Below are 27,820 nucleotides of genomic sequence, written 5' to 3' on the forward strand. Positions count from 1 at the left end.
TTTTAGAAAAAATGTGATCTATTTTAAGGAAAATGTGATCTAGTTGACAAAATGTATGGACTTCCATGTTTCCTGAAAAAAGAAAAATATGAAAGAACTGCCAACAATTGGCCTACATTCCTGTATGGTGACATGGTGACACTCATCTAGAGCAGAACTTGAGTATGGTGCACTGTGAACTTCCCCACACGCACATCATTTCCCCTTTCTGTGGCCTAATTTATACAAGTGTCATATATATTCATATATATAGTGTGTTTATTTATTTACTTATTTATTTACTGGAGCACTGCTCAGCTCTGGCTTATGGTGGTGTGGGAGATTGAACCTGGGACTTGAGAGCCTCAGGCATGAAAGTCTCTTTGCATAACCATTATGCTATACCCCCACCCTGTTTATTTTTTATTTTAATGAGACATACAGAGACAAATATACACAGAGAGAGACTAGAGCACTGCTCATCTCTGGCTTCTGGTGGTGCTGGCAACTGAACCTGGGACCTACAAGTCTTAGGCATGAGGGCCTCTTACATAACAATTACACTTGGATTTCTGTCCTACATTTCCACTCCCATAACCAAATCAACATCCCAGCTGAAAAATCTTCCACAATGGCTTAGTTGACTGATCAGCTCTAAAATTATTTATTATCAATGAAGGTCTATGCTATATGATATTTTAAACTTTTTTATTATTATTTTATTGGATAAGACAGAGAGAAATTGAGTGAGGAGGGGAAGACAGAGAGGGAGAGAGAAAGATAGACACACCTATAGACCTGCTTAGCCACTTGTGAAGTGACCCCCCTGCAAATGGGAAGCTGGGGCTCAAACCCAGATCCTTGCACTGGTCCTTACACTTAGTGCTATGTGCTCTTAACCAGGTATGCCATCGCCCAGCCCCCAAGATGTATTTATTATAAACATGAGAAAGATAGGAAAGAGAACCAGAGAATTTCTCTGGTACATGTGAGGTTGGTGATCTAACTCAGGGTCTCATGCTTTGTTCTTGTTTTTGCCACTAAGGTTATTGCTGTGTCTCAGTGCCTGCATAATGACTACTCCATTCTCAATAGCCATTTATTTTCTTTCTCTTTGATAGAGGGAGAGAGAGAGAGACTGAGACTTGCAGCACTGCTCCACCACTCACAAAGCTTCTGTCTATAGAAGTTGGAGGTTTGAACCTAGGTCTTTGTGCCTGGTAATATGTATACACTACTGGGTGACCCACCAGCTCATGCTTTTTAGTTCAATGCTCTAGCCACGGTGCCATTTCCCAAGTCACAGTGTTACATAAATTTTTAATACTGCTTGTTTTCATTTTGGTAGAATATTCTGTTATGAATACATGGGCACAAACTTCAGAGTCATGCTTATGTTCACATGATAGTGAACAGCCATTTCTGGTGAAGGCTTATTGCAGAAATCTGAGTCCTGTGAGACCAGTAATATGACTGGATAAAGATCAGGGTTAAGGAAGAGGACTGACTGACAGCTGTAATTGATTGGCATCAGAGGTGACACCAGGAACATGACTTTGTCAGGAACCAGTTATCTTCTGCAAATGTCCACTTTGGATTTCACTGGGAAGGCAGAAGATGAACAATCATGGAAGCCTTTTAGCAATTGACAGCAGATAAATTAAAACAGTTGTATAAGATTTCTGGGCAGAGCCTAGCAGCAAGGGGAGAGAACAAGAGGCAGAGGGAGGCAGGAGAGAGAGGAAGAAGGAGCAGACTAATTCTGTGTGTGTTATTTAGGTGAGGCTAAGGTATGCTGTTATAACAAATGACCCAAAATCTCAATGGCTTGAAACAACAGAGGTTTATTTCTTGCTCACGGTACATATCATCCTTGAAGGGTCAGCAGGGGTCTCTGCTCCACGTTGTCCTCAGGCTGGAGCCCAGGCTGGTAGAGCCTCCGCCATCTGGAACATTGTTATAAGAAGGAAAGAGAGACTGGTGAATCATGCGCAGACTTTGAAATAGCCCACCCAGAAGTAACACATGTCACTTTCCTACACATCTCATTGGCCAAAGAAGTCATATGCCATGCCTCAGTCATGCCCAGGAGAGGAAAATATAAAAACCTTGCAACAGAATCTCATATCAACATCTCAAAAGATCTCAGGATTCTGAGTCTGAAAGTAAACAAACAACCCCCCCCAAAAAAAAACCCTACACTAGTTGGGGGAATTTGGGGGGGTCTCAAAAATAAAAGATAAAACTCAAACTATTTAAATTAAAGGGAACATACTGACTCACAAAACCAAATCTATGGGGCTGGGTGGTGGCACCCCCATTAGAGCATACACATTACCATGCAAGAGGACCTGGATTCAAGCCCCAGGTCTCTGAGATCTCCATGGGAGATTTCTTTATAATAATACCAACAGGAAAACTAAGCCTGCTTGAAAAAGTAAAAGAAAAAAGGACCAGAGATTTAAACATCACTTTACAAAAGAAGAGACAGCTTCAGAAAAATCAGACAGTTTCTCACAGCAGTGCAGTGGTCATGTGTTCACTTAGCTGCAAGGGAGGCTGGGAAAATAAGCATTTGACACAAGGGAATGAAATGTTCATAAATGGCCTTGGCATAAATGAGTTATCCCTAGCTGGGCATATCACCATCCCTATCAAACTGGGGTTTCTGTTAGAAGAAAAGGCAGGGAAGGATTTCTCAAAGAATCTATCAGCTGCAATAATATGATGTGAACTTACTGAAAAGCTCTTTAGGGTTAAGACTGTCTTGATCAGTGTACTGCTGCCTCTTACTCAGTGGTAGTCCAGCACAGAAAGGAAACAGGGTGGACTGGAGTCACTGAGACAACTCCAGAAACTTCTAGAAGCACTTCAACTCAATCGCTGATGGGGAAGTGGATTCAAACAATTTGACTGCTCTGAGGCAGGAGAGCAGCCTGGAGAAATGGCTTTCAGGGTGACTGTGATGGTATGACCACAACATAGAATACCAGGAAGGTGTCTCAGAAGAAAGAGCTACGTAGGAGATTGGTTTTGAAACTGAATTTTGAATAACATAGAACGCACACAGAACTCTAAAATTGATTTTGTCACTCTCCTGATCTCTAACACGCTATTGTAGATCCTACAGTCTCCTGGCTAATAAGGGAAGGGTAGGTAGATGGAAAGATGGGGATGGAGAAAATGTAGAAAGAGAAAGCAAGATAGTCCTATTAAGAGGCCAGTATCATGGGGCTGAGGAGACAAGATAATGATTGGTCCCAGGTTCAGTTCTCAGTACCACCAGAAACCAGAGCTGAGTAGTGCTCTGGTATTTCTTTCTGTGTCTTTCTCTCTGATTAAAATAAGATAAACTATTTTTAATAAATAAAATATTTAAAAAAAAAAAATAAAAGGCTGGGAGTCGGGCGGTAGCACAGCGGGTTAAGCGCACGTGACGCAAAGCACAAGGACCAGCCTAAAGATCCCGGTTCCAGCCCCCGGCTTCCCACCTGCAGGGAAGTTGTTTCACAGGCGGTGAAGCAGGTCTGCAAGTGTCTGTCTTTCTCTCCCCCTCTCTGTCTTCCCCTCCTCTCTCCATTTGTCTCTGTCCCATCCAACAATGACGGCATCAACAACAATAATAACTACAATAACAATAAAAACAACAAGGGCAACAAAAAGGAAATAAATAAAAGAAATATTTTAAAAAATTAAAATAAAAGTCTATATCACACACAGTCCAAAGGAAGAGGACAAGGTCCTTTGAAGGAGAGGGTAACAAGGAAGCCAGGCACTGGGTAAGAATTTTGTAAGCTGCTTACTTTCAACTACAGCATCCTATTCCTCTTAGCAAATTGAGGATCACTGTTTTTCTGCTTTGTCAGATATATTTCTTTCTTTGCCTACAGTGTTATTGCTGGGGCTCGGTGCCCGCACTATGAATCCATTGCTCCTGGAGGCTATTTTTTTCTCTGTTGTTTATCATTGTTGTTATTACTATTATTGTTACTGCTTGTCATTATTGTTGGATAGGAAAAATTGAGAGAGGAGGAGAAAACAGAAAGGGGGAGAGAAATATAGACTTGCTTTCACTGCCTGTGAAGCAACCCCCCTGCAGGTGGGGAACGGGGTTCTCGAACCGGCAGGATGCCGGTCCTTGTGCTATGCACCACATGCACTTAAGCCACTGCACTACCACCTAGCCCTCGTCAGATATATTTCAAACCTAGCAGATAGTAGGTATCTTTTTCTAGTCCTATTAGGAATGAAAATAAAGGGAATCGTGCAGTAGTGCAGCGGGTTAAGTGCATGTGGTGCAAAGCGTAAGGACTGGCATAAGGATCCCGGTTCGAGCCCCCGGCACCCCACCTGTAGGGGAGTTGCTTCACAGGAGGTGAAGCAGGTCTGCAGGTGTCTATCTTTCTTTCCCCCTCTCTGTCTTCCCCTCCTCTCTCCATTTCTCTGTCCTATCCAACAGCAATGACATCAATAATAACTACAACAATAAAACAAGGGCAACAAAAGGGAATAAATAAATAAATATTTTTAAAAAAAGAAATGAAAATAAATAGCCAGAAAAACAACCAATGCCTAAAGCTGCAACAAACAGTCAACAACCCCCTTCCTGACCCCATATAGACACAGAAAATAAGAGTCAGACATGCACAGGTTTCTCCTTCTTCTTCCTCCTCTTCTTCTTCTTTAGTCTGTATTTATTAGATATAGTCAGAAATTGAAAGAGGATGGGGAAGATAGAAAGAGACACCTGCAGCCCTGATTAACCAGTCATAAAGCTTTCCCTTGCAGGTGAGGACTGGGGGCTCAAATCTGGGTCCTTATGCACTGTGATATGTGTGCCACCACCCGGCCCCCATGTACAGGTTTCTATCTCACTCTGATACCTGCTTAGATGAGTAAACCTTTCAGTGCCTTAGTTTTTTCATCTGTAAAATAAGAATAAAAATAGTAGCCACTCCATTGGTTTGATAAGCTTCACTGTAATTCTGTATATAAACATTTAACACAGTAACTGGTGTGTATATACTAATAGCTCAAAAGGCAGTTATTATCATTGACAACAAAATAGTTGTTCAGGTAATACATTAACCCCTGAACTATGTAATTAGCAGCTTTTAGCAAAGGAATTGGTGTTGGGATTCTCAGACATAATTTATTTTACCCCCAAGCTTTATGACTCAGAAATGTCAGAAGATGAAACAAATTCCAATCAACTCAGTTCCAAGAAGTTATGAATTGTCATTCTTCCCATAATCAAGACTGCCATTCTCAAATGATAGAGAGATAGAAAGACAGATAGTAACTTATAAAAGTTAACATAGCTTCCGTGTTTGAAGTGCTGATTGCTTTCAAAAATACAAGGGAAGCATATAAAAAAAAAAAAAAAAAAAAAAAACTCGTTCTCCCTCACAAGCCCCTGCTTGTGTGACAGCCATCCATGGTGTCACCTCTAGGAGTTTTCATTATCCAGCAGTTTGGGAAATGAGTGATTGATGTAATTAAAGTTATTGGTAAAGATAGCTTCAGTTACGAAGGAACAGATGAGTCAGCAGAAGGTTTAAGTAATGAAATAATGTCCCAAGGAGTGATTCTGAAAATAAGCTTTTATTTTATTTAACTTAAGTCATCTTAACCATTGCTGCTCAGCAAAATGATGAGTAGTTAAGAACTGGGGACAGAACACTATATAATATTAAAAAGTCTCTGATGATGTCATTTTTAACAACATGAAACCATATTCATTTAGATGGTATGAGTTTTTTTTTTAATTTATGTATTTTCCCTTTTGTTGCCCTTGTTGTTTAACATTGTTGTGGTTATTGATATCGTCGTTGGATAGGACAGAGAGAAATGGAGAGAGGAGGAGAAGACAGAGAGGGGGAGAGACACCTGCAGACCTGCTTCACCACTTGTGACTCCCCTGCAGGCAGGGAGCCAGGGGATATGGGATGAGTTTACACAGGTGGAGGATCAGCCATGTGCGAGACCTCAGGGAGGGAGAGCCGAGAGCCCAGAGAGAGAGAAGGGAGGGGTGAGGGGGCTTTTTATTGGGCGACAACCAGGGGTGACGTGTAGGGCCAGGATTGGTTGAAAGGGGGCACTCTAGGATTTAGCGGGGCATAGAAAAACCTGGGGGCGGAGACTGCATCAGAATAAGTCCTCAGCAACAAGAGGGAGAGAGAGAAAGACTCAATTCTGTCATAAGTGGTAAAGGGATCATACCTGGGACCTCATGCATGTAAGTTATGCATTCTACTGCTGAGCTGTCTCCCAGACCTTGGATTTTGTTATTATTATTATTATTTTTCTGCTAAAGATTTCCTTTTTAAATCTTTTTTATTTATTTATTTATTATCGGATCGATAGAGACAGAGAGAAACTGAGAGGGAAAGGGGAGATAGAGAGGAAGAGAAACAGAAAGACACCTGCAACCCTGCTTCACCACTTGTGAAGCTTTCCCCCTGTAGGTAGGGACCAGGGACTTGAACCTGTGTCCTTGTGCCCTATAACGTGTGCACTTAACCAGTGGCGCCACCGCCTGGCCCCTACTATTATTACTTTTAAAATATTTATTCCTTTTTGTTGCTTTTTTATTGTTGTAGTCGTTGTTGGATAGGACAGAGAAATGGAGAGAAGGGGAGAGAAAGATAGACATCTCCAAACCTGCTTCACTGACTGTGAAGTGACTCCCCTGCAGGTGGAAAACCTGGGACTCAAATCGGGATCCTTACGCTCGTAGGCCCTTGCGCTTTGTGCCACCTGCGCTTAACCTGCTGCACTACCGCCAGACTCTTATTACTTTTTTTTTAATTGCCGCCAAGGTTATCACTGGAGCTCAGCGCCAGCACTTGGAATCTTCTGCTCTGACAGCCATTTTTTTCCTTCCCTGCCCCCCCTTTCTATTTTGTTGAGTAGGACTCCAAAGAGAAATTGAGAACAGGGGGAGATAGGGACAAAGAAAGGTAGGTGCTGACTTGCTTCATCCCTTGTGAAGCACCTTCCTCAGCACATAGGGAGTAGGGGCTCAAACCTAGGTCCTTGCACATGCTTATATGTGTACTTAACTAGGTGTGCCGCTGCCAAGTCCCCAGATCCTGAATTTTAAGTCACTGTATCTGATTAATACACCCAAGATCACAGGATACTCTTTAGATTCAAACTCAGACCTGCCTGACCCCAAAGCTGTTTTGATATTCATATTTCTATGGCAAAATGAAAGCAAGCACACTGACTTGGGGACCCATTCATTTTTTTCATTTTGATCAGCATTTACTGAAAATCCAGGACACTCCAGTCTTGAAAGTCTATATAGGAGCTACAATGATGACTAGGTAGGGAGACAGTCAGGGGAAGAGAGATGGTAAGGGTTAAGCTTAGAACAACAGAAGGAAGGTAATTGAAAGAGATCCCTCAGAAAAATACATGTGATTTGGGGAGTGGGTACAGGCAGGGTGTACAGAAAAGACTATTTGTAGGGTTTTTTTAAAATATTCATTTATTTGCTTTTGTTGCCCTTGTTGTTTTATTGTTGTAGTTATTGTTGTTGTTATTGATGTCATCATTGTTGGATAAGACAGAGAGAAATGGAAAGAGGAGGGGAAGACAGAGAGGGAGAGAGAAAGATAGACACCTACAGACCTGCTTCACTGCCTATGAAGCAACTCCCCTGCAGGTGGGGAGCTGGGGGCTCGAACCAGGATCCTTAATGCTGGTCCTTGTGCTTTGCGCCATGTGTGCCTAACCTGCTGTTCTACCACCCGAATCCTGTAGGTTTCTTTTAAAAATATATTTATTAGGGGCTAGGTGGTGGTGCAGCTGTTTAAGTGCACACATCGCAGTGTTCAAGGACCAGGGTTCAAGCCCCTGATCCCCACCTGCAGTGGGAAAGCTTCATGAGTGGTGAAGTAGGGCTGCAGCTGTTTCTCTATCTCTCTCCCTCTCTATTTCCCCCTCTTTTCTCAATTTCTCTGTCTCTATCCAACAATAAATAAATAAAAATTGTTAAAGATACATAGTTTGTATTCATTATATAAGAAAGATAGGGGCAAATGAGAGAAAGGGGAGGAGAGATACGACTAGAGTACTGTTCAGCTCTGATATAATGTGGTGCCTGAGATTGAACTTGGAGCTTGAGACATAAAAGTTGGTGCTCTAACAGATAGAATTCTGTCCCTGGCTGGAATAACATGATGATGATGACTGCTGTGGCTTCACAGCTTCTGGTTGACTTTTTAAGATAGAGATGAGAGAGAGGGAGAGAGATATCACAGCAGCAAGGCTTCCCCCAGTACCATAATACTCCCATGAGACATACCAGGGGCTCAACCCTGAGTCATGGTTCCCTCCCAGGTAAGCTATCTCATTATACCCCCACCCCCAAAGGTTTCTGAAGCCCCTTCTCTGAGACACTGGATCAGGAAGGCAAGAGAAACTGATCTGGGGTTGGGTGGGAAGCTGGATAGGCATGAGAAGAAAAAACTTCAGTTTGGGACATATTGAACTTGAATCACTTATGGTCCTTCCAGCTGGAGGTATCTTCCAGAATTGAACTGTGTGACTCAGGACAGGGCTACAGGGCACTGGAGCTGTGATCTAAGCTAGATGAGCCTCAGAACCAATCAGGCTCATGGAGGGAGAGGGCAACCAGATGCAAGCTATGCTGAAGGTCCCTACTCAAATGGGAGAGATATTGGGCCTTAAAGCCAGCCCCCCCCCCCCCCCCCGCTCTGCTTACATAATCATTGTTTTGCCTGAAAGATCCCCACCACGTTATCCTCTCAGGGTATTGCTAATTCAGTTAAAACCATCACAACAGTTGCTAAGGGCGCTTTCACCTTCCCAGAATGCCTTTTGCCTCTCTCCACCCCCTTTCCTAGCCATTTCCGTTTCCAACTTGCCACTTCCGGTTTTTACCCTATAAAAACTGCTGCCATTCCAATTTTGCTCTCTTTCTCTTCCACATCCTGACCTGGAGAAGACCTGGAGAAGGGCTGGTGGGCATAGTGGTAGGTGGCCATTTTGTTAGCTCCATGTGGCCTAAACCACTGTACTCACACCTAACTCTAGGACGTCCGCATGAATAAAGATTTGCGTTCCCACTCCACCACGAGTTCCTGGTCTCTTCTCTCTCCCCCGTGATGCGACCCGACAGGAAAAATGGTAACTATAAAACATTAATCCCCCAATAAAGAAATTAAGAAAAAGATGAGGTAGAGAAAAAACACAATGTGTGTGTATGGGGGGTGAGTTTGAGCAGCATTATGATTGGGTACCCAATAGCCTCCCACTCATCAGCACTGAAGGGTAACTATATGGCATTATGCGTGGCTTTAGCAAGGAGTAGAGTGAGGGGGGAAGTCTTTCACATGTAAACATATGGAATAAATGAACAGAAGAGACCACTGAGCACAGACTTCCCATAGGGAGACAATATCTGGTCCCTCCTGTTCATCAACTGCTCCCTACCCTAACTCCAAACTCTGCTCAGAGCTGGTAGGTCCAGCATCCTCCTTCCCTGCAGAAGGGTAAGTGAAGAGACTGTGTCTTTTATAGTATCCAGAGCACTCTGGCTTGTTAGTCTGGCTTCTAACTTCAAAAGGGTGACCCACAGGTAGGAAAAAAGAATCCAGGCCTGGTGAGACCAGTTGGATGGAAGGAACAAAAAGTGCAGAGCAGAGGAGCCTCCATTTCCAGCCTACCACCCAGGCACATGCCCTGAGATAAGATCAGGCAAGGGTGGGAAAGAGGAACAGGCCATGGGGCACCTAGTGGAGCACACATATTACCATTTAGAAGGACCTGGGTTCAAGCCCTGGTCTCCACCTACCTGGAGGATGCTTCAAAAGCAGTAGAGCAATACTGGAGGTGTCTCTGCTTCTCTCTGTTTCTCTCTGTATTTGTCTTTCTGTATCGGTTTCTCTACGTCTGACTCTAAGTCTCTATTTAAAAAATGTCAGGGGAATTGGGTGGTAGCACAGAGGGTTAAATGCAGGTGGCACAAAACATAAGGATCCCAGTTCGAGCCCTCAGCTCCCCACCAGCAGGGGAGTTGCTTCACAGGTGGTGAAGCAGGTCTGCAGGTGTCTCTCTTTCTCTTCCCCTCTCTGTCTTCCCCTCCTCTCTCCATTTCTGTCTATCCTATCTAACAATGATGACATCAACAACAACAAAAATAATAACTACAACAATAAAACAACAAGGGCAACAAAAAGGAATAAAGGAATAAATATTTTTAAAAAAATGTCTGTCTGAAGAGCCCCAGTGATAAAATGGATAGAAAAGAAAGAAGGAAAGAAAGAGAGAAAGAAAGGAAGATAGAGAGAAAAAAAAAAGAAGAAAGGGAACAGAGAGAAGGAAAGGGAGGGAGAAAGAGGAGAAGGAAGAAAAAGCATGTTTAAGGGATGTTTTAAAAAGGGGACCTACTAGAGTGTAGGGCAGGGATACTGTTCTATCCTTGATTCTGACCCCAATCGTCTATGCAGTCTTGAACAAGTTGCTTTATTCTCCAGGGACTCAGTTGTTCTGTCTATAAAATGAGCAGTTACTCTTTCCAAAGTGCAGTAAGCACCTGAGGGAAGAGGCCACAGGAGAAGTTTTTAGCTGGGGGTGAGTAAATGTCATGTGGTCCACATAACTGTGTGCATCCTGCCAAGGATGGGGTCCAGGAAACAGCCAGTAGCAGCCAAAAAGTCTGAGAGAAGTCAGTAATGAGCTTGGTTTTCACCATAGTCTTCCATGTATTATGGAAGGCAATACCAGTCACAACATTAATCTTCCTTACAGAGCAAGTAAAGTGGTGACAAAATCTGAAGAGAATGAATCTCTAAATAGTTGCTTTAATCAGTAGAGCTTTCAAGGATCTGGAGGGTAGGTTTGGAGTGAGTAAATGAGCACTAATGAATGAAAGAACTCCTCTCCTACCATCTCAAGAGCTATGAAATCTTTCTCAGAAGGTCCTCCTCCATGTCCCAGAACTTTCCAGGCCTTTACCAGCTTAAAAAGGAAAAAGAAAGCAAGCAATCCAGAGAGGAAAAACAAGTCCGGCAACCAAAATAAACCAGGTCAACGGTTTTCTCCAGCCACGCTCATCATGCGCGCAAAGCGGTGATGTTTATTCTAAATGAGCCTTTTCTCCAAGTTACCACTAATCCACTTGCTCGTGGGATCCAGGAAATTCAGTCCTCATCTACCAATGAACATCTTTGCACGTAGGAGTGTTTGGAAAAAAAAAAAAAAAGCCACCTATGACCACTGGGTTTGGATTGAGACGATGAATACAAATAGAGGGCAAACAAAAATAACAAGTAAATAAACAAGCAAAAAAAAAAAAGCCTTGTGGTTTTGGTTCTAAAAACAAAGTCTCAGAAGTGACAACTGTATGGCAAGTCTGATGTCAAACTGTGTTAGCTGGGAAGGTGTCAGGGACACTCTGGAACTGTGAGTGTATTTGGAATTGAGGGCTAACAGATGTCTCACTCTGCTTGAAAGATGTTGAGAAGCTGTTCCTAAGGGCCTGTGGGTCCCCTTGGGGACAACACCACTGATGGTTTTACAGACAAAAATCCCCAAGCTGACAACAGTATACATACAACACAGGGAATCAAGGAAAAGGTGGGGGGGGGGGGTTTGAAAAATAATCAAGCTGAGATATTTAAAAAAAAAAAAGGGGGGGGCGGTAGATAGCATAATGGTTATGCAAAGAGCTTCTCATGCCCTGAGACTCCAAAGTCCAAGATTCAATTCCCCACATCACCATAAGCCAGAGCTGAGCAGTGTTGTGGTGATTCTCTCTATCTCTCTCTCTATCTATCTATCTATCTATCTCAAAAATAAAATAAAATATTAAAAAAGAAAGAGGAAAGAGAGAAGGAAAGAAAGAAAAAATGAAGCCAAAAAAGATAAGCACATATATATGACTTTCCTATAACTACACAAAATACTCGTGACAACTCAGGGCTTTGGCCCCCAACTCAGAGCTCTGTTTGATAGGAGTTGCTGGGACCAGGCAGTGCCATACCTGGTTGAGGGCACACATGATCATTCACAAGGACCTGAGTTCAAGCCCCCGATCCCCACCTACAGTGGGGAAGTTTCACTAGCAGTGAGGCAGTGCCTCAAGTGCTTCTCTTTCTCTCTCCCTCTCTATCTCACCGATCCTCTCAGTTTCTCTCAGTCTTATCATTTAAATGAAGGAAAAAATGATTGCCAGGGCTGGGGCGATATCAATAGCATAATAGCTATGCAAAAAGACTTTCATGTGTGAGGCTCTGAGGTACCACATTCAACTCCCAGAGCCATCATAAGCCAGAGTTGAGCAGTGCTCTGGTCTCTCTCTGTGTATCTTTCTTTCTTTAAATATTTAAAATATTTCAGGAGGGGGAAGTAAAGGAAGAGGAGGAGCAACAGTAGCTATGCTTAAGCAACATTCTTTTTAAAAAAATGGCTGCCAGGAGGAGTGTATTTGTCACCAAGCTCCAGAGATGACCCTGATAGAAAGAAAAAAAAAAAAAAAAACGAGTTGCACTGTGAAATGATGAGCCCCAGAAGAAGATGACTTCTGCTTGCTTGCATTTTGTAGGACTACTGTTGGCAGCTCAGTCACTTGCACCAGGAGAAATGAGGGAGGCTTTCCTGAGAGTGATTATTTAGGGAAGCAAACAGATCAGCAGGGGCTACAGGCCTGGTTCCTCCCAGTTGTCAAGTGATGGCACAGTCAAGGCCTGGCCCTCATTTGCCTCATCTGTACTTCACATACGGAGGCCTGAGGAGGGAGCCTCCTCCCAGCAGCTAAGATGTTTCCAGGCCCAGCCTAAAAATATCTCTCTTGACAGCCTGTCACAGTGTCTGAGCTTCCACCATTATAAATTCATTCCTCTCTGTTAAGGCATTTTGTTTCCAGGAGTTCTCTGTTAAAATACAGATATCCTGAAGAACTTGGCTTGCAGGAAGCAGAGAGAAAATGCAGGCGGGGGAGTTAAGAAGGTCAGGGTTCCGGGGAGTTGGGCAGTAGCGTAAGGATCCTGGTTCGAGCCCCCAGCTCCCCACCTGCAGGAGGTCGCTTTGCAAGCGGTAAAGCAGGTCTGCAGGTGTCTGTCTTTCTCTCCTCCTCTCTGCCTTCCCCTCCCCTCCTCTCTCCATTTCTCTCCATCCTATCCAAAAACAAACAAAAAAAAAGGTCAGGGTTCTGACTCAGCTCTGCTCATAAACTCATCTAGTGAGCTTGGATAAGTCATTTTTACTTTCTGGACCTCAGTTTCTCCACCAGTGATAGTGGTGATGATGATAGAAAGAGGAGGAGGATGAGGAGGAGGAAAAAGCTGACAGATGAAAGGGAAGGTCTGGCTGTCAAAAAGTTCTGGGATCTAGTTTCAGGGGAGAAGGTGTTCACTGTGGGCTTTGTCCTGAGTTCAGTATACACAATATCCACTAGGCCATCTACTTTGGGTCAAAGGACTTAGAAGCCAAGTCAAGGAGTATCTTCTCTTTACCTGTAAAAATAAAAAAAGAAAAAGAAAAGAAAGAAAGAAAAGAAGAGAAAAGAAAAGAAAAGAAAAGAAAAGAAAAGAAAAACTCTACTTCTCTCTTACTAACATCTCAGCTAATGGTAACCCCATTCACAAATCCTTAAAGCATCTAGAACTCCCTCCTATCATTCCCTGTATCCATTCTATCATCAAAACCATTGTTATACCTTCAAAATGTAGCTTTTTGTCTGAACCATTTCTCTTCATTTCAGTGGCTACCACCCTGGTCCAAGATTTTTACAATCCCTCAATCCCTCTTTCTACTCTGCCTCCAGAGTCTCAGCTTCCCACACCTGGAAATGCTCTTCCTTTTTCTCTTCTCTTCCCTTCTCTTCTCTTCTCTTCTCTTCTCTTCTCTTCTCTTCTCTTCTCTTCCCTTCCCTTCCCTTCCCTTCCCTTCTCTCCCCTCCCCTCCCCTCCCCTCCCCTCCCCCTCCCTTCTTCTCCTCTCTTCTCCTCTCCTCTCCTCTTCTCTTCTCTTGTCTCCTCCCTCTCTCTCTCTCTCTCTCTCTCTCCCTCCCTCTCTCCCTCTCTCCATGAAACCCAGTTGACTCACCAAGACTTACAAGGCCACATACAACTTGAACCTACATTTGCCTTAATCCCTATACCCTTCACTTCACTGTGATTTAAACCTACTTCTACCTCAGGATTTTTGCACTTGCTATTCCCTCTGCTCAGAGCTTTCAGTATCTGCATGACCTAACTTCTTCAGGTCTCTGCTTAGATGCCACCTCCTAAGGGACTCCTCCCAAACTACTATCATTAAAAAAGCACACTCCTGGGGTCAGTGAAATCGCTCACTTGGATAGTGTGCTGCTTTGCCATGTGCACAACCCAGGTTTGAGTCCAGCCCCTACTGCAGTGCTGTCTTCTCTCTATCTATCTATCTAAAAACAAATAAACACACTCCATTTCCAGCCATGGTCTTACTTATTTATTCTCCTAGTACTTATCACTTATCACTCAAATACTGTGACAAGTCAGCTCTAACATCATATATGTTGTCTCCTTCCCAAAAATGTCAGCTTCAGGAGAGCAGGGACTTTGTTATGTCCATTACTTCATTAACCACACTTAGAAAAGTGCATCTGAAAGATTGCAAGCACTCAATTTATGTTGGAAGAAGAGAAAGGAACAGCTTAAGTGGAAGCCAGCCTAAGCATTCCACTGCAGAGGTCAATGCCAAAGTCCTTGCTGAGCAGGATGTCCTGCGGAGACAAAGGCAAAGCAATTGAGAGAACTGGGTGGGGCTGTTTTGGGGTTTTCTAGGTAGGTAGGAGAGAAAAAGGATCGGAGCTGACTGTAAGTTCTTGGGCTGCCCGTTGTTGAGTTGGTCCTGGGGAAGTTGCTGAATGTTCCACAGACAGGTTTTAATATATCAGAACCCCCAGAGGATATGAGTAGGCAGAGTTCTGAACCTCCCTTTTAGTTGACTTAGAAATTAATCCCCGTAGCTGGGGAAATGTTGGATTGTCAGAAAAGTCTTGGTATATTTTAATATGGAGAAAAAAAAAAAACAGTAAAAGACGTCATGATTTTTTTTCCCCCCAACAGCTCAATGGTTAGAACATCAGAGTTGGGAGTCGGGCTGTAGCTCAGCGAGTTAAGCGCAAGTGGCGCAAAGCACAAGGACCGGCATAAGGATCCCGGTTCGAACCCCGGCTCCCCACCTGCAGGAGAGTCGCTTCACAAGCGGTGAAGGAGGTCTGCAGGTGTCTATCTTTCTCTCCCCCTCTCTGTCTTCCCCTCTTCTCTCCATTTCTCTCTGTCCTATCCAACAAAGACGACAACAACAATAATAACTACAACAATAAAACAACAAGGGCAACAAAAGGGAATGAATAAATAAATAAATATAAATATTTTTAAAAAAAAAGAACATCAGAGTCTGGGGTTCCTAGTTTTCTTCCCCCAGTAAAGCAGTAAAGCATGTGCCGGAGTCACTCTCTGGCTTGTCCCCCTCTCCATCTCTTCTTTGCCTCATGTGAATCTCATACACCTAGGTGTGTGTGTGTGTGTGTGTGTGTGTGTGTGTGTGTGTGTGTTTGTGTGTGTGCCAACAGTTTTTATTTTTACACTTTTTTTGGTTTTGACTTTCACAGGTAATAAAGTTGTAAGAAATTTGTATATATGCAAGAGAAAACGGTCCATGAAAATTAATCCTAAAACACTTCATATCCCCTCAGTTAAAAATTAACAATTGACATATTAACTATCAGAGGCCAGCAAAACAGCTCACTTGAGTGATGTGCTATTTTGCCCTGTAAGCAGGTTCAAGCCTGGCCCCCACCACACTGAAGCAAGCTTCAGTGCTGTGGTCTCTCATTCTCAAAAAAAAAAAAAAAAAAAAAAAAGAATTTTTTTTACTCCATAATCCATATGTAAACCTCAAGGCAGGTTCAACCAATTCCCCAAAGTTTGTCTCTGACCAGGTGATCCATCCCTTTGTCTAACTGACTACCCAAAGTGTCTCCCTCCCACCCCATCCCCAAGTCCCAGAGAGTGATGTCCTATCATGAGGCAGGAAAGAGGAGACAATACCAAACAGCATCAGCCATTCTGGCAAGATCCTTCCCAAATCAGAAGCCAAAGTCTAGGTCTCCACCTCGCCCACCCCCACCCCGTCCCCGTGGTGTCTCTAATGAAATGAATGAAATGAAGGGAGCATAATAAGGCCAGTATCTTATTAATAGATAACTAGATGCCACTCACTAGAACCCTCTCAAAACTGGGTGTGGTACAGGCCCCATTTTATTAATGTAGACGCTGAGGTTCAGGGAGATTATTTGACTTGCCCAGGGACACACAGCTTAGTAAGTCTCAAAGGGAGGACAGTGTCCGGTCCCCAAGGTTCAAATATCCAAGCATAATGTCTCCTTGCTTCTTGGGGTGCCCTGGCTACTGTCCAGTTCTAGCTACTAGGTGGGGGGAACCAGCTGCCCCAGGAGTCAGGGTCTCAACCCAAGCCTGAGCAGCAGTCCTGCAGGGGGCGACAGTTGTATAGCTGGAGCCTACGCCCCAACCTGGGGACAGCTCGCAGGAAGCGGCTACTGAGCACGAAAGGGCCCAGGGCCAGAGCAGGATGCTCGGGAAACCCTAGCGAATGCTGAGGTTCGGGGTTAGGGTGGTGGTGGGGGGGAGACTGAACCCCAGCTGTGTGGAGCGCAGCCGCCAGGCCGCCAGTGCGAACCGGAGCTCTCTAGCCCTTGTTTGATGAGCAGCAGCCAATAAATTCATTAATCATCATTTTATGCCTCATCAAACCCCCTCCAAGCCCCTCCATGGGAGTTACACAAATTAGCCCCTGAAAAGACAGTAATTTCAGTTTAGCGAGGTAAGTGCTTTCTGATGGGCTCCAAGCACACAGCTCTCCTGACAAGCCAATCCATCAGCGAGTTGGGGACGGGGTGCGGCTGGACCCAGCCCTGCCCAGCTCACCAGCTCCCGGGGCTATTTGGAGAGGGTCTCCCCCTCTAGGTCACCCCGTATCCACTCTCCTTTGCACCCATCTTGCGCAGGCGGCAGGGTCTGGCATCTTGCAAGTCTCTCCCATTCGGACCTCCACCCCAGTCCCTTTGAATAGAAGAGACACTTGGGTAGAAAAATCTGGTTTCCCAAATGGGGGGTGGGTGGGGGGATGAGGGGGCCGTGGTGGACTCGTAAAGGGTGGCAGAGGAGAGAGGGAGAGAGGGAGAGAGAGAGAAATGATGGAGTTCTGACTCTGGGCCCAGGGAAAGAGAAGCGGGAAGCCCTTTTCTCCCCTGGACGAAATAAAGGTCTGAGCGCACGAAATAAAGGTCTGAGTGCCAGGACTGCGCGACCCTGGGAATTGACAAAAGGCGTATAGATGTTAGTTATTTCGGGGAGCCGGCTAGCTTTAAAAGAAATTCCGGGTTCCCAAAGAGTGTCATCTGGGAACAGAGGAGGGGACCCTTCTGTCTAAAGCGTCGCCCCACGGGACCTTGAGGGAAAAGGCCAGGCCGGGAGAGACAAGGCTTCAAAGTCTTATTTATTTTTTGTGCCCCCCACCCACCCCGCGTCTTTCTGCAACCGCCTCCTGGAGTGAAAGACCAGGACTGGAGAAGTGAGGAGGCCAGGAAGAATGTTCTATGCAGTGGGCCAACGGTTAGAATAACCCTAGACAGGGAAAGTTGGATGAGCAAAGGACAGAGGGACAGGCCGGAGAAAAAATGTGACTAAGAGTGGGGGTGTTCCCAAGCGGGATGACCCCGCGGTGGCTCCTCGCTCCAAATCACCAAGGTCCCCGGGGGAAACTACCCTGGGCCGGTAGAGCCCCAGCTAAGGAGAAGGACGAGGGTCCGCAGCTTGGGAAGAGCAGGGTGGCCAGCGCGCAAGTCGCCACCGAGAGCTCCAGCGCCAAACAACGCGCGGCGCCTTCATTAGCTTCCCCTCCACGCGGCGCTGCATGCCTCGGAAAAATAAGTTAGCAAACGGGGAGCCGTTTATCTCTTTTATCTTGGGGCCTGATCCAATTAAATAAGTGCACATTTACATTTGCATCCATCAGGCGGGAGCGCTCAGAGCCCGGGTTTGCTCGGAGCAAATAAAAGCAGATTTCACTGGGGAAAGCGGCGTCTGGGAGCGCTGGGCTCGTCCGGGAGCCGGAAACGAGCGCAGCCCAACTGGAGGCCCTGAGGGTCCAGTCTTAGGGATTCAGGGCCCACTAGAGGCCACAGACCCCCACCCCACCCCGCCTTCCATGGATCCCAAGAGATCCACCAACACAGGGGTGCAGCTAGAGCTCCATCCTGGCCCCAGAGGCAGTCTTCTACTAGGCCACAACCTGGGCCCCGCTTGGGTGCCAGACTCCAATCGCTTTTAGCAGGAAAACGAAAAGTAGACCAGCTCTGGACTGGGTGTAAAGGGAGACCCATGGGCCAGGTCTGTTGAGGGTTCCGCTGCTTTGGCCAGTTTGGGGGAAGGCAGAAGACAAGGTCGGAGCTGACAGTCCTCTAGTGAGGTTGCCGAGTGGGAGAGAGGGATGAGACAGAGCTATAATGCACCCCTGACCGCACCCCCCTATGTTCCTGCCTTGAGGGACTGACACTACCCCTTAGCACTTTGAAGCGGGGAGGGCGGTCACCCAAGTGAGCACTGCCAGCTGAGCCAGCCGGATCTCCTTCAAGGTACTTTCTAAATTGAAAAAGGAGGGGAATTTGGCTTGGGTTTTATTTATTTTCTTTTCCTACAGTCAACAGGCAGAACCAGGTTTTGGCGGAGTGGAGGCGGAAACAAACCTGGGATAGGATCTATCCAACAGCACTTTGAAACAGCTCGGTGGGGGGCATTTAGGGCGGGGGGGGGGGGGGGTGTGTGGAAGGGCCAGCAAAGCAGGAGAGAGTGCACCTGAAGCCGAGAGCAGCACCTCTAGCTGCCTGGAAAGGGTGCCTGACACCCGGGACTGGGGCTAATTCTGCTGTTGGCATATATCTTGGGTCCCTGTTGTCTGATTTTGGACACTGTGCCAAAGGAATCATAGAGAGGGAATCGTAGGGCTAAGTCCCTGTTTAGTCACCGCAATAACAAATGGTTCTTGGTTCCGGGCTACTGCAAATGGACTCCTCAGAGCAGTTGGTATGACCAGGTTGGGTTTCAGAACTAAAGCCGGGTGGTGGAGCTGGGTATAGCCGAGTCTCATCTAACTCTGGCTCTTCACAGACGGCGTGGCGTAGCGGAACCAGTAGGCGGCGCCCTTCCTGGCCGGCCTCTAGATCCAGCTCAGTCTCTCCTCTCTTCTCTCCCTCTATTCTCTCTCTCTCTCTCTCTCTCTCTCTCTCTCTCTCTCTCTCTCTCTCTCTCTTTCCTTTCACTTTGGAAAAAAAGCTATTGCAAGCTTTTGCCGAGTTGTCAGCTAGTTCTGGGGAGTCAGGTGGGCCCGGAGGCACGCCCCGCATCCAAACTGCAAGCGCTACAACCCAACCCCACTCCCCAGCCGCACCTTCCAGGCACCAAAAGCTGCGTGTGTCTCAGGGAAGGAGAGCCACAGAGGGCTTTGCAAACCTGGAGGCCTCCATGCAGGCCTGCAACCAGTCCTAGAAACATTTGGACGTTGGTACTTGGAGTCAAGGAGAGTGAAGTTGAAAAGTGCAACTCCTTGCCCCTTCCCCCGTCTACAGCTTCTCCTAAATGCCAGAATTTGACCCTTCAGGAATCACTTGGGCTGTTCGCTGTCCACCCTCAAATTTCATGAACTAATTGGAGCCAAGAAAAGTGGGTAAGGGAAGGGACTCGGTCTGTTACCAGCTTGAAACTGTCTGCATAGATGCCACTCAGTGATCCCATGGCCCCAGTGGCCAGGGATTCAACACTTGAAGAAATTAACAATGCCAAATCAGAGTGTGTTAGGGTGCTGGAGCCAATGCAGGTGGCAAACGCCTGCATAGCTCTGAAGTGTTAGTCACTACCCAGTTCAGTTCTCACACTGAAGTTCTCAATTTTGTACAAATCCCCACTGTGGATCCCCAACTTTTTCACCCAGTGCCTCAGATCTTCTCATCTCCAAGATGTGACCACATTCCAGGAACAGGGGCTCAGGGTGGTACCTGCATGCCACTATTTGGGGGAATTTATCACAGGAGACATTTGCTAAATACCCCCAGCCCCAATCTCTGCTGGGAATTCCACCCCCAAACTGAAAAGGTTCTGGACGCCAGTAAGACACTGGCCTCCAAAACCGGCTCTGCAAACTTAAATTGGGGGTTTGCGCAAAATTAATAATAATTTTAAAAAGTCGTGGACCCTTTAGGGAAACCAAGGGCAGCAGGGATGCAGGTAGAGGTGGGGAGCTTGCAATATGGGCGCCTGCCCTTCGCTCGATGTTTTTCTTCTCTAGACTGGAGACTCCACTAGCTGCCCCTCTCTTGGAGGAGAACCGCGCCTGGCTCCCCGGTGCGCAGCTCTCGTTCCCAGGCAGCCCCACGGCACTCAGTTCCCAGCCCGGAGCTTCAGCCCTCAGACTGGGAGGCCCAGGCTGCGCCATTTGCATATTCCTGGGAACACTGGGAGGCCTGTAATTTTCTTTTTTAAATCGCTGGGCAGGGTTTTAGGGCCAGTGCTTCCAAAAATCCCGCAGAGCTGATGTCGTCCTTAAACTCTCTCTTAAAAGAGGGGACCGGCCTATTCTTCTGTTTTTTTTTTTTTCTTTTTTAAGAGAAGGTGACTCCGGGGGCTGCATAGTCAACAAGGGGGGAAAATGCAGATTGTGAGTCCTGGTGGGGGTTGTGGGGGGCTGGCAGGCAGAGCGGGAGGGGAGAGCAGGGCAAGTCATCTCTGGAATTCAATTGTTTAAAAAATCATTTATAATTAAAGGGACAAAATAAAATACGATTGTCTCATGCATATTTAATCATTCACACTCCCAAGCTTTGAAATCATTTCCCGGCGTGAATTTTCGCACTAATTTAAACTCCGAAGTTGACTGCTGTTCTTCCAAACATCTGGACAATGCAGCTTTCAAACTTGTTTAAATTCAGATAAACTAAGGGAGTCCGTGGCTGTCGTAGCAGAAGAAAAAGAGAGAGAGACAGCGAGCAAAAGGGAAAAGTCCGACAGAAGATGCTGGGTGTGTGTATGGGGTTGGGGGGGTATGGGTTTAGGTTTTTAAAAAGCAAGCAGGGTTAAAGTGATCTTGAGTGGAAATGCAAATAGCGTGTGCATTTCTGATCTCTCCTAATTAAACCGGTGTTTGCATACACCATTCTCTCCACACTCAGGCTTGGGTTTAATAGGGCAAATTAATTCCCTCCACTGGAGTATGTTTTTACTGCAAGCACTCCCCTACCCCCAGCCGACCCCCATCACCGAAAATTTCCCATGAAGTAAAACACATCGGTGGACAAGAGAGACACAGAGAGAGAGAGAGAGGAGAGAGAGTCACCGCCTGCTGACGAACCTCACGCGCAGGGCGGTGTCCCTTCCTTGGGATGGAGGCGCAGCCTGACTTCTCATTTTGAGATAGAAATAAGACGAGGGGGCGAAATTAGACCTCGAAAACATTTAGGTGGTTACTCGGATTCTTGGATCTGCCATGGAAAAGGGCTGGGGGGCGGGGGACGTGCTAAAGCGACAACAAGCCTAATGAGACCCCAGCAGCCTCATATTCTAAGCAAAGGGCCTCCAACTTTTGATCACCACTTGACCAAAAAGGTGCCCGGGCGTAGGATGGGGGAGTGGTGAAAAAAAATGCTCTCCGAATCCGTTCAGGGTTCTTCTAGTTTACTTCGAGAGCCAGTGCCTCCCTCCCCCTTTCCCCCACTCGCCAATCTAAACACTCTGCCAAGTGCAGGCTCGAAATTCGGGACAAGTGTGACACCTACCTGTGAAAGGGGGGAACCGTCTCCTTTCTGGTCCCGCGGCCCCAGCCCAGCAACTGCCCTGGGACCTACCCCGCCGATTACCACCCGCATTGTTGTGGATGGGACATTTACTAATTTAATCTAATCCAACGAAGAGATTCCCCACCCCACCCCAAACCCAGTTCTGAAGGGGGCAGAGCAGGCAGCGCCTTAGGAAACCTTCCCCTTGGCATCCCCAAACGTTCCCCGCCTGCATTAGCCCACAGCACCTTTGAAATAGTAATAAGGCTAAATCCGGCATAAAATCGAACTCATTAGCAAAGTTCACCAGCTGATTGCTTTGCATAAAACACGACACTGATTGGAAGTAATTAGGTTAAGCGATGGCGCTGGGATGGTGCGTGTCTCTAGCTGGTTTTGCCATCTTCTTTCCCTTCTGGGCACATGCTTGGGTCTCTCTCCTGCCCTCCAGGGTCCAATCTCCCCCAAGCTCCAAATCAGTACTCCAAATCTGCATTCAGGGCTGGGGCGCAGGTTCCCCTGGGCTAGCAGCCTAATGATTATGGTCTCCCCTGGCATAGTGAAGTTCCATGTAACCTTTCATTCTCCACTTTGGGGGGGGGGGGAAAAGTTGCAGTTTGCACTTTTTGGTCCAAGGCAATGGACAATTTATTGAGGCTTTTTAAAAAGTAACGAGTGGCTCTGATTATGTTAAAATCTCTTTTAATTAAATATTTTGCATTTACAAAGGCGGCTGCAGTTTCTTTTACTTTTTTAAATCTAAGAGTATAACCTGTATTCTTTCTGTAATACTTTAGCTTAGACCCAGGAAAATCAATAAGTGTAAAAAATTAAATTAAACTTGTATTTTAAACTATGAAACACTTTCGGGGGGACACAAATGCATATATTTATATTACAAAAACATTAAATGCCTATACAGGTGTCTTATTTTCATAATTTACTTCAAAGATATTGAATTATCAATTTAAATACAAAAATGCTACATTAAATATACAGAATAAGATTTAATACAAATCCTTTTAACTTTTTCTTTTTTTTCAGGTTGGTTAAGACATATTTTTAGTGTGTGTGTATGTGTGGAAATGTTTACATTTTTATGTCTCCCACCTCCATGAACTATAAACTTTTTAATAGGAGGGATAGTTTTCTCTCTTTCTCTCTCTCTCGTTGATGGAAAACATAATTGTCAAGGCCAAGTATTTTAATAAATTAGTGAAGTCTGGGAGCGATGCATCCCGTGTTAAATGTCGGACATACCTTTCTTCAATTCATAGGGAGAGTCTTTGCACAGGTCTAGCTGGGACTGGCTTCGCAACATTTTCGGGTCTTTAGCCAAAGCGTCCGCTCGGTTCAACACGGTCTGGTTTAATCCATTGAAATGCGAGCCCGGACCGGTTGTGGGACCCGGCCCCGGCCCTGGGTGGCCATGAAGGTGTCCGAAGGAGCCATAGTTCGTGTAGCCGGGATAGAAGGGCGCGGTGTAGTAGAGAGGCCGGGACAACACCGTCCCGCCTGGAAAGGGGCACTGCGCCGAGGGCGAGCGAGAGGGCGCCGGGGCTGGAGACGCGCGGCTGCCTCCTAGAGCCTGCCCGGCCACCGGCCCGGGGCACGGCGGACACGGAGAGCCCTCGTTCCCACTGCCCCCGTCCTTGACCTTGTCCGAAGATGTGGCGATCTCGGCCAGAGACCACAGTTTGGGCTTGGCGAGCACGGCCTGTGGTGGCGGCGGTGGTGGCGAGTGTATGACCGAGGGCCCGCCGGGGCCCGGGGGCAGCTCACCCGCGGCTGGGTGCGGGCCCGGAGCCGGCGCGCCAGACGAATAGAGAGGGGCCGGGTCCTCCGCCAGCCGCGCCGCCGTGGGCCCGGCCGGGGAAGGCCCGCCACCGCGGGGGGGGGCGGGCAGCGCGTCGAGGCGGCCCTCCGAGGGCGGCTCTTTAAAATCCGAGTCGCTGAGGCTGCCCTCGGTCTCCTTGCCGCCGGGGGTGGGCGGCCCCTGCAGCCGATCGCAGCCCTGAGCCGCTTTCTGCTCCGCTCCTCCTGCGGGCGAAAGCCAGACGGTCAGAGGAGCGGAGGCCTAGCGGAGGGAGCCCAGATCCCCGCCCACAAAAGTCAACACATCCCCCACCCCCTTAATCTCAAGGCCCTGGGGTCCCCCACTCCTCCAGCCAGGACCCACTTTCCCGTCTTCCTCCCGTCCCGCACGCTGCTGCCCGCGTCCACCAACCTGCTTCGGGGCCCTCGGGGTCGCCCTTGTCCTCGGGCTTCTGGGGCTCGTCTTCGTCGTTCTTCTCCAGGTCGATGTTCTCTTCCTCTTCCTCGTCCTCGCTGCGGTTCCGCGGCGTCCAGGTCATCTTGTTCTCTTTCTTGAGGCGCCGGCGCGCGTTGGCGAACCAGGTGGACACCTGGGTGAGAGTCATCTTGGTGATGATGGCCAGCATGATCTTCTCGCCCTTGGTGGGGTAGGGGTTCTTGCGGTGCTCGTTGAGCCAGGCCTTGAGCGTGGCGGTGGCGTCTCGTGTGGCATTCTTCCGGTATGCGGGGTCCCCGTATGGGTAAGAGCCGAGGGGTGCAGCATAGGGGTGATACCCCAAGGAGCCTGCCATGCCAGGTGTATGATCATAGGGTGAACCCTGTATGGAACAGGTAGAGTGAATGTAAGGGGGTGGTGGTGGTGGTGGTGGTGGTCACCACTGCCACCTGGGCAACTGAATCACGCGTTCCCTGCGCAGCAGTTCTTTGGGCAACGAGGCCCAAACCCCTTCCCCTGGGGGCTAGGCAGGCAGCTCAAACCCAAGGGCAACCCCTCCCCCTTCTCTGAAAGCAGAGGGAGCTCCAACTCCAGAGTCTGGTCCTTTAGGGGGCGGCGGGGAGGGGGGTTTCCATGAAGCCATCACGGTCCGGGCCCCACCCAGTAGGCCCCCGTTTGCCTGGGCAGGTCGCCCCCCTGTGCGCAGCGTCCACCACGGGGGCAACGGGATTCCACTAAGCGAGGCCTGGGCAGCGACTGAGACTCTGCGCTCGGAACTCGGGCAGCTGCACATCAGGCGCAAGGGGGTAGATCAAGGGAAGTGGCGGCACCTCACCTATTTCCCAACCCCCTAAGAAACACAAACCAAAAGCTCAACCTTGCCCTAGCACGCCCACCCCTCTAAAAACGTTTCCTTAAAATCCAAGAAGCCACGACGCTTTTCCAGAAAGTGCACCAGCCCGAAAAAATCCCGGATGCACCGCAACTCGGCCGACTTTTCAGAAATTTAATACCTCCAAATCGGATTGCGAAGATAGGATCAGGGATTTGCAACATTTCGGAGGACTAATTAAAGGCGAGACCAAACACATTTACATAGACTTAACACATTTCTGCTCAGATTTCAGGACTATTTCCTTTGAACCAGTTGTCCAAATGAGCAAACCCAGAAAGGAAAAAAAAAAGCTAATAAAAATCTCAGGGGGTTCTGGAACTCAAGTCGGAGCCCAATGCTGGTCTTTAATTGCAAGGACCTCTTCCCATCCCCAGACCCTTTCCGCCTGGTCTGGGGCGATCCGATCTAGATGCGGCTGTCCTCTCGGAGCAACTCCAAAGCCCAAGGCCCGGGCGAAGCCTAAGCGACACAATCCTCTCCTCCCACCCCACACCCAAGTTTGCAGGGGCCCCGATCTTGGCCGGAGAGGTCCGGGCTGTCCCCGCTGCCCCGTCCGGGGGCGGCTCCCGCTCACTCACCACGTACGAAGAGAAGGCGGCCGCCGCGGCAGCCGCGGGGTCGGCGCCGTACTGGAGGTGCGAGTTGTAGCCCGGCGAGGGCGCCGTGAAGGCGGTGGAGCCGGCGTAGGGCGAGAACGCGGAGCCCGACGACGAGCGGCCGAGCTCATCTGTGCGGGGCCCCGAGATGACGCTGGTACTGTAAGCCGGGCACGAGTAGAGCGCCAGCGAGGCGGACGGCTGGTACAAGTAGCCCTGCGGGTAGGACATGGCCACACACGGGCATGGGGCGCGCCGCGCCGCGGCCGCCAACGAGCCGGGCGGCGCCCTGCTAGGGCGAGCGGGCAGCACCTGGCCTCCGGCTGCCCCGGGCCGCCGCTCTTCGGGCCCCGGCTGGTTCCCGGGCTCCGGCCCGCGCTGCCGCCTCGCTGGCTTCCCGCGCGCCTCTGGCTGCCACCGCCTCGCCCGCCCCGGCTGGATTTCCCCCCCGCCCTGGCGGCTTTCTCCTGTTCCCCCCTCGCTCTGTGCACTGGGGGGCTCTGCTTTGGGCTTCGCAAAGGTCCTGCCAAGATGCTAAGTTGGAAATTGAGGATTCTGACGCCTTGTGCGCGCCCGAAGCTCCTCCTTCCCGGGGTGTAGTCGGTGGGAGGACTGGCAGGAGCCTGTGGGAGGACGCAGCCAACCGGGCCGCCAGGCGCGCCTCGCCCTCGCCCTCTTCCTCCCCGGCTCCCTCTCCCGCTCGCTGGCGCTCCCCTCGCCCCTCCCAAGCGCCCGCCTCCCCTCCACCGCCCTCCTCTCCCCCCTCCTTCGCTTCTTCCCCCTCCCCTCCCGGGTCTCTCTTCCTCTCTCTTTCTCTCAGACTCTCGAGCGCCGGCTCCAGGATGACAATCACATCCCAGGCGCACCGATTCCTTCCAACTTTCTTTCTTTGCTAATTCGGGGGGTGAAGCGGCGGCTCTGACGCACTGCGAGACCAGATCGCGGGTCCGATCGCCCCCGAGCACAAAGGGGACGAGGCCGCAGCCTGTGCTCCAGCGAAAGCTCAACCCTTCTCCTCGCTGCGGTCCATCACGGACTTAGCGGATTTCTTGTTAGCCAAGAGCCTGGACTCGGAGTCCGACTGCCTCCCTTCAGCCGTGGCTTCTCCTCCCCAAGAATGGCTTAGGGGCCTTTAGCGAAGGTCCCTGGGAGAGCCGGGTGCATGCCTGTGCCCAGGGCGCAAGGAGTCCGGGATGATGGTCCCTTTCTCCCTGCCGCAGCAGCAGGTGGGCGAGAGAAAGGCCTTACACCTCTGCACATCTCAGGTCCAGGGCCTGCTTTCCACCAACTCCCCGCCAGACGGCGAGGGAGGTGACACTGGGGCCCAGGACCACGGGGGCAACTTTTCTGTTTTGGAGAGGTAGTGGGGGGCAAGAATTGCCAGACAGAAAAACAGTTACACTGGAGTAGGTCTTCTGCCCTCCCCCAACTTCGCACCCCGACTGTCTCGAAGCTACTTTTTCGGGGCTTCCTATTGGCAGCTCATTTGGCCAGGCTGGTTTGTGGGTCCCCTTCCCTCTCCAAGCTCTCGCACCGCCCACGTTCCACTGCAAACACTCGGCGGTGCCCAGCCCAACCCAACCGCTTGCTGTTTGTTCAGCGAGGTGCTTGCAAGGCAAACACACACAAAACTGAGTCACAGGCAGAGCCCTTGCCCACGACGGTCATGCAGTTAAAATACAAAGCAGACCGTCCGCCGCTGGCACGAGTCACACGCGCACTCGAACCCTGGGACAGACAGGGGCGCTGGTGAACCAGGACAGGGGCAAGGCAGTGCTGGGCAGCCCGCTGGAGCTCAGTACTTTGTGCTCTTTTAGAAATAGGCTTGCGAGCGAGTCCAGCCGTAACTGTGCACAAAGTTTGTCCCGATGACTCTGACTTTCACAGACGGACTAAGCACATACACTTGATTTTCCGAGCTCGGTTCGGGACACTGTAAACCAGCCAGTCCACTGTACGCGCACCCCAGGGGCCCGCGGGAATCCACGCACGCGCACTGGCTCCTCCCCTCCCAGGCCCGGCCCCTCAGGCCTGCAGACCCGGAGAAGCCCCCCACGCCCCGCCCAGCGCAATCCCGCCCTCCCTTCCCTTCTCATTGGATGTTGGCCTCTTTTGACCCCGCCCACCGGCGACGTGCACTCGCTTCCCTCGAGTCACGGCGCCGAGAGGACGGGGCGGGGCGAGGCGTCGGCGCGCTATTGTCATGGAGACCAGAAGCCGGCCGCAGCCGTGGCGGGT

General features: G+C 48.8%; 1 protein-coding gene across 2 annotated transcripts; it reads right to left on the reverse strand.

The window, feature by feature from the left end:
* Nucleotides 1–1,803: 1,803 nt before the first annotated feature.
* IRX5 (iroquois homeobox 5) lies at nt 1,804–26,206 on the reverse strand. 2 transcript variants are annotated; one of them, XM_060185532.1, is made up of 4 exons: nt 25,565–26,206; nt 24,068–24,473; nt 23,101–23,880; nt 1,804–1,925 (listed from the first exon to the last, which is right to left on the reverse strand). In XM_060185532.1, exons 1-4 carry the CDS (start codon nt 25,811–25,813, stop codon nt 1,861–1,863), a joined length of 1,500 nt encoding a protein of 499 aa, XP_060041515.1. In that variant the 5' UTR covers nt 25,814–26,206; the 3' UTR covers nt 1,804–1,860. The 2 variants fall into 2 exon arrangements, with proteins under 2 accessions (XP_060041515.1, XP_007538349.1); XM_007538287.2 differs by lacking the exon at nt 1,804–1,925 and having other exon boundaries at nt 22,526–23,880; nt 25,565–26,203.
* Between the last annotated feature and the right edge of the window lie 1,614 nt (nt 26,207–27,820).

Source organism: Erinaceus europaeus, chromosome 2 (genome assembly GCF_950295315.1).
Source record: "Erinaceus europaeus chromosome 2, mEriEur2.1, whole genome shotgun sequence".
In the NCBI taxonomy this organism is placed as follows: domain Eukaryota; kingdom Metazoa; phylum Chordata; class Mammalia; order Eulipotyphla; family Erinaceidae; genus Erinaceus; species Erinaceus europaeus.

What these genes read in the sequence shown, in the direction of transcription:
- IRX5 (XM_060185532.1), bottom strand. Translation starts at nt 25,813, where the DNA reads ATGTCCTACCCGCAGGGCTACTTGTACCAGCCGTCCGCCTCGCTGGCG. An exon ending in CCGCCTTCTCTTCGTACGTG is followed by an intron (nt 24,474 to 25,564) that starts GTGAGTGAGCGG and finishes TGTTCCATACAG; the next exon opens with GGTTCACCCTATGATCATAC. An exon ending in TCCCTATGAATTGAAGAAAG is followed by an intron (nt 1,926 to 23,100) that starts GTATGTCCGACA and finishes ACAATGTTCCAG; the next exon opens with ATGGCGGAGGCTCTACCAGC.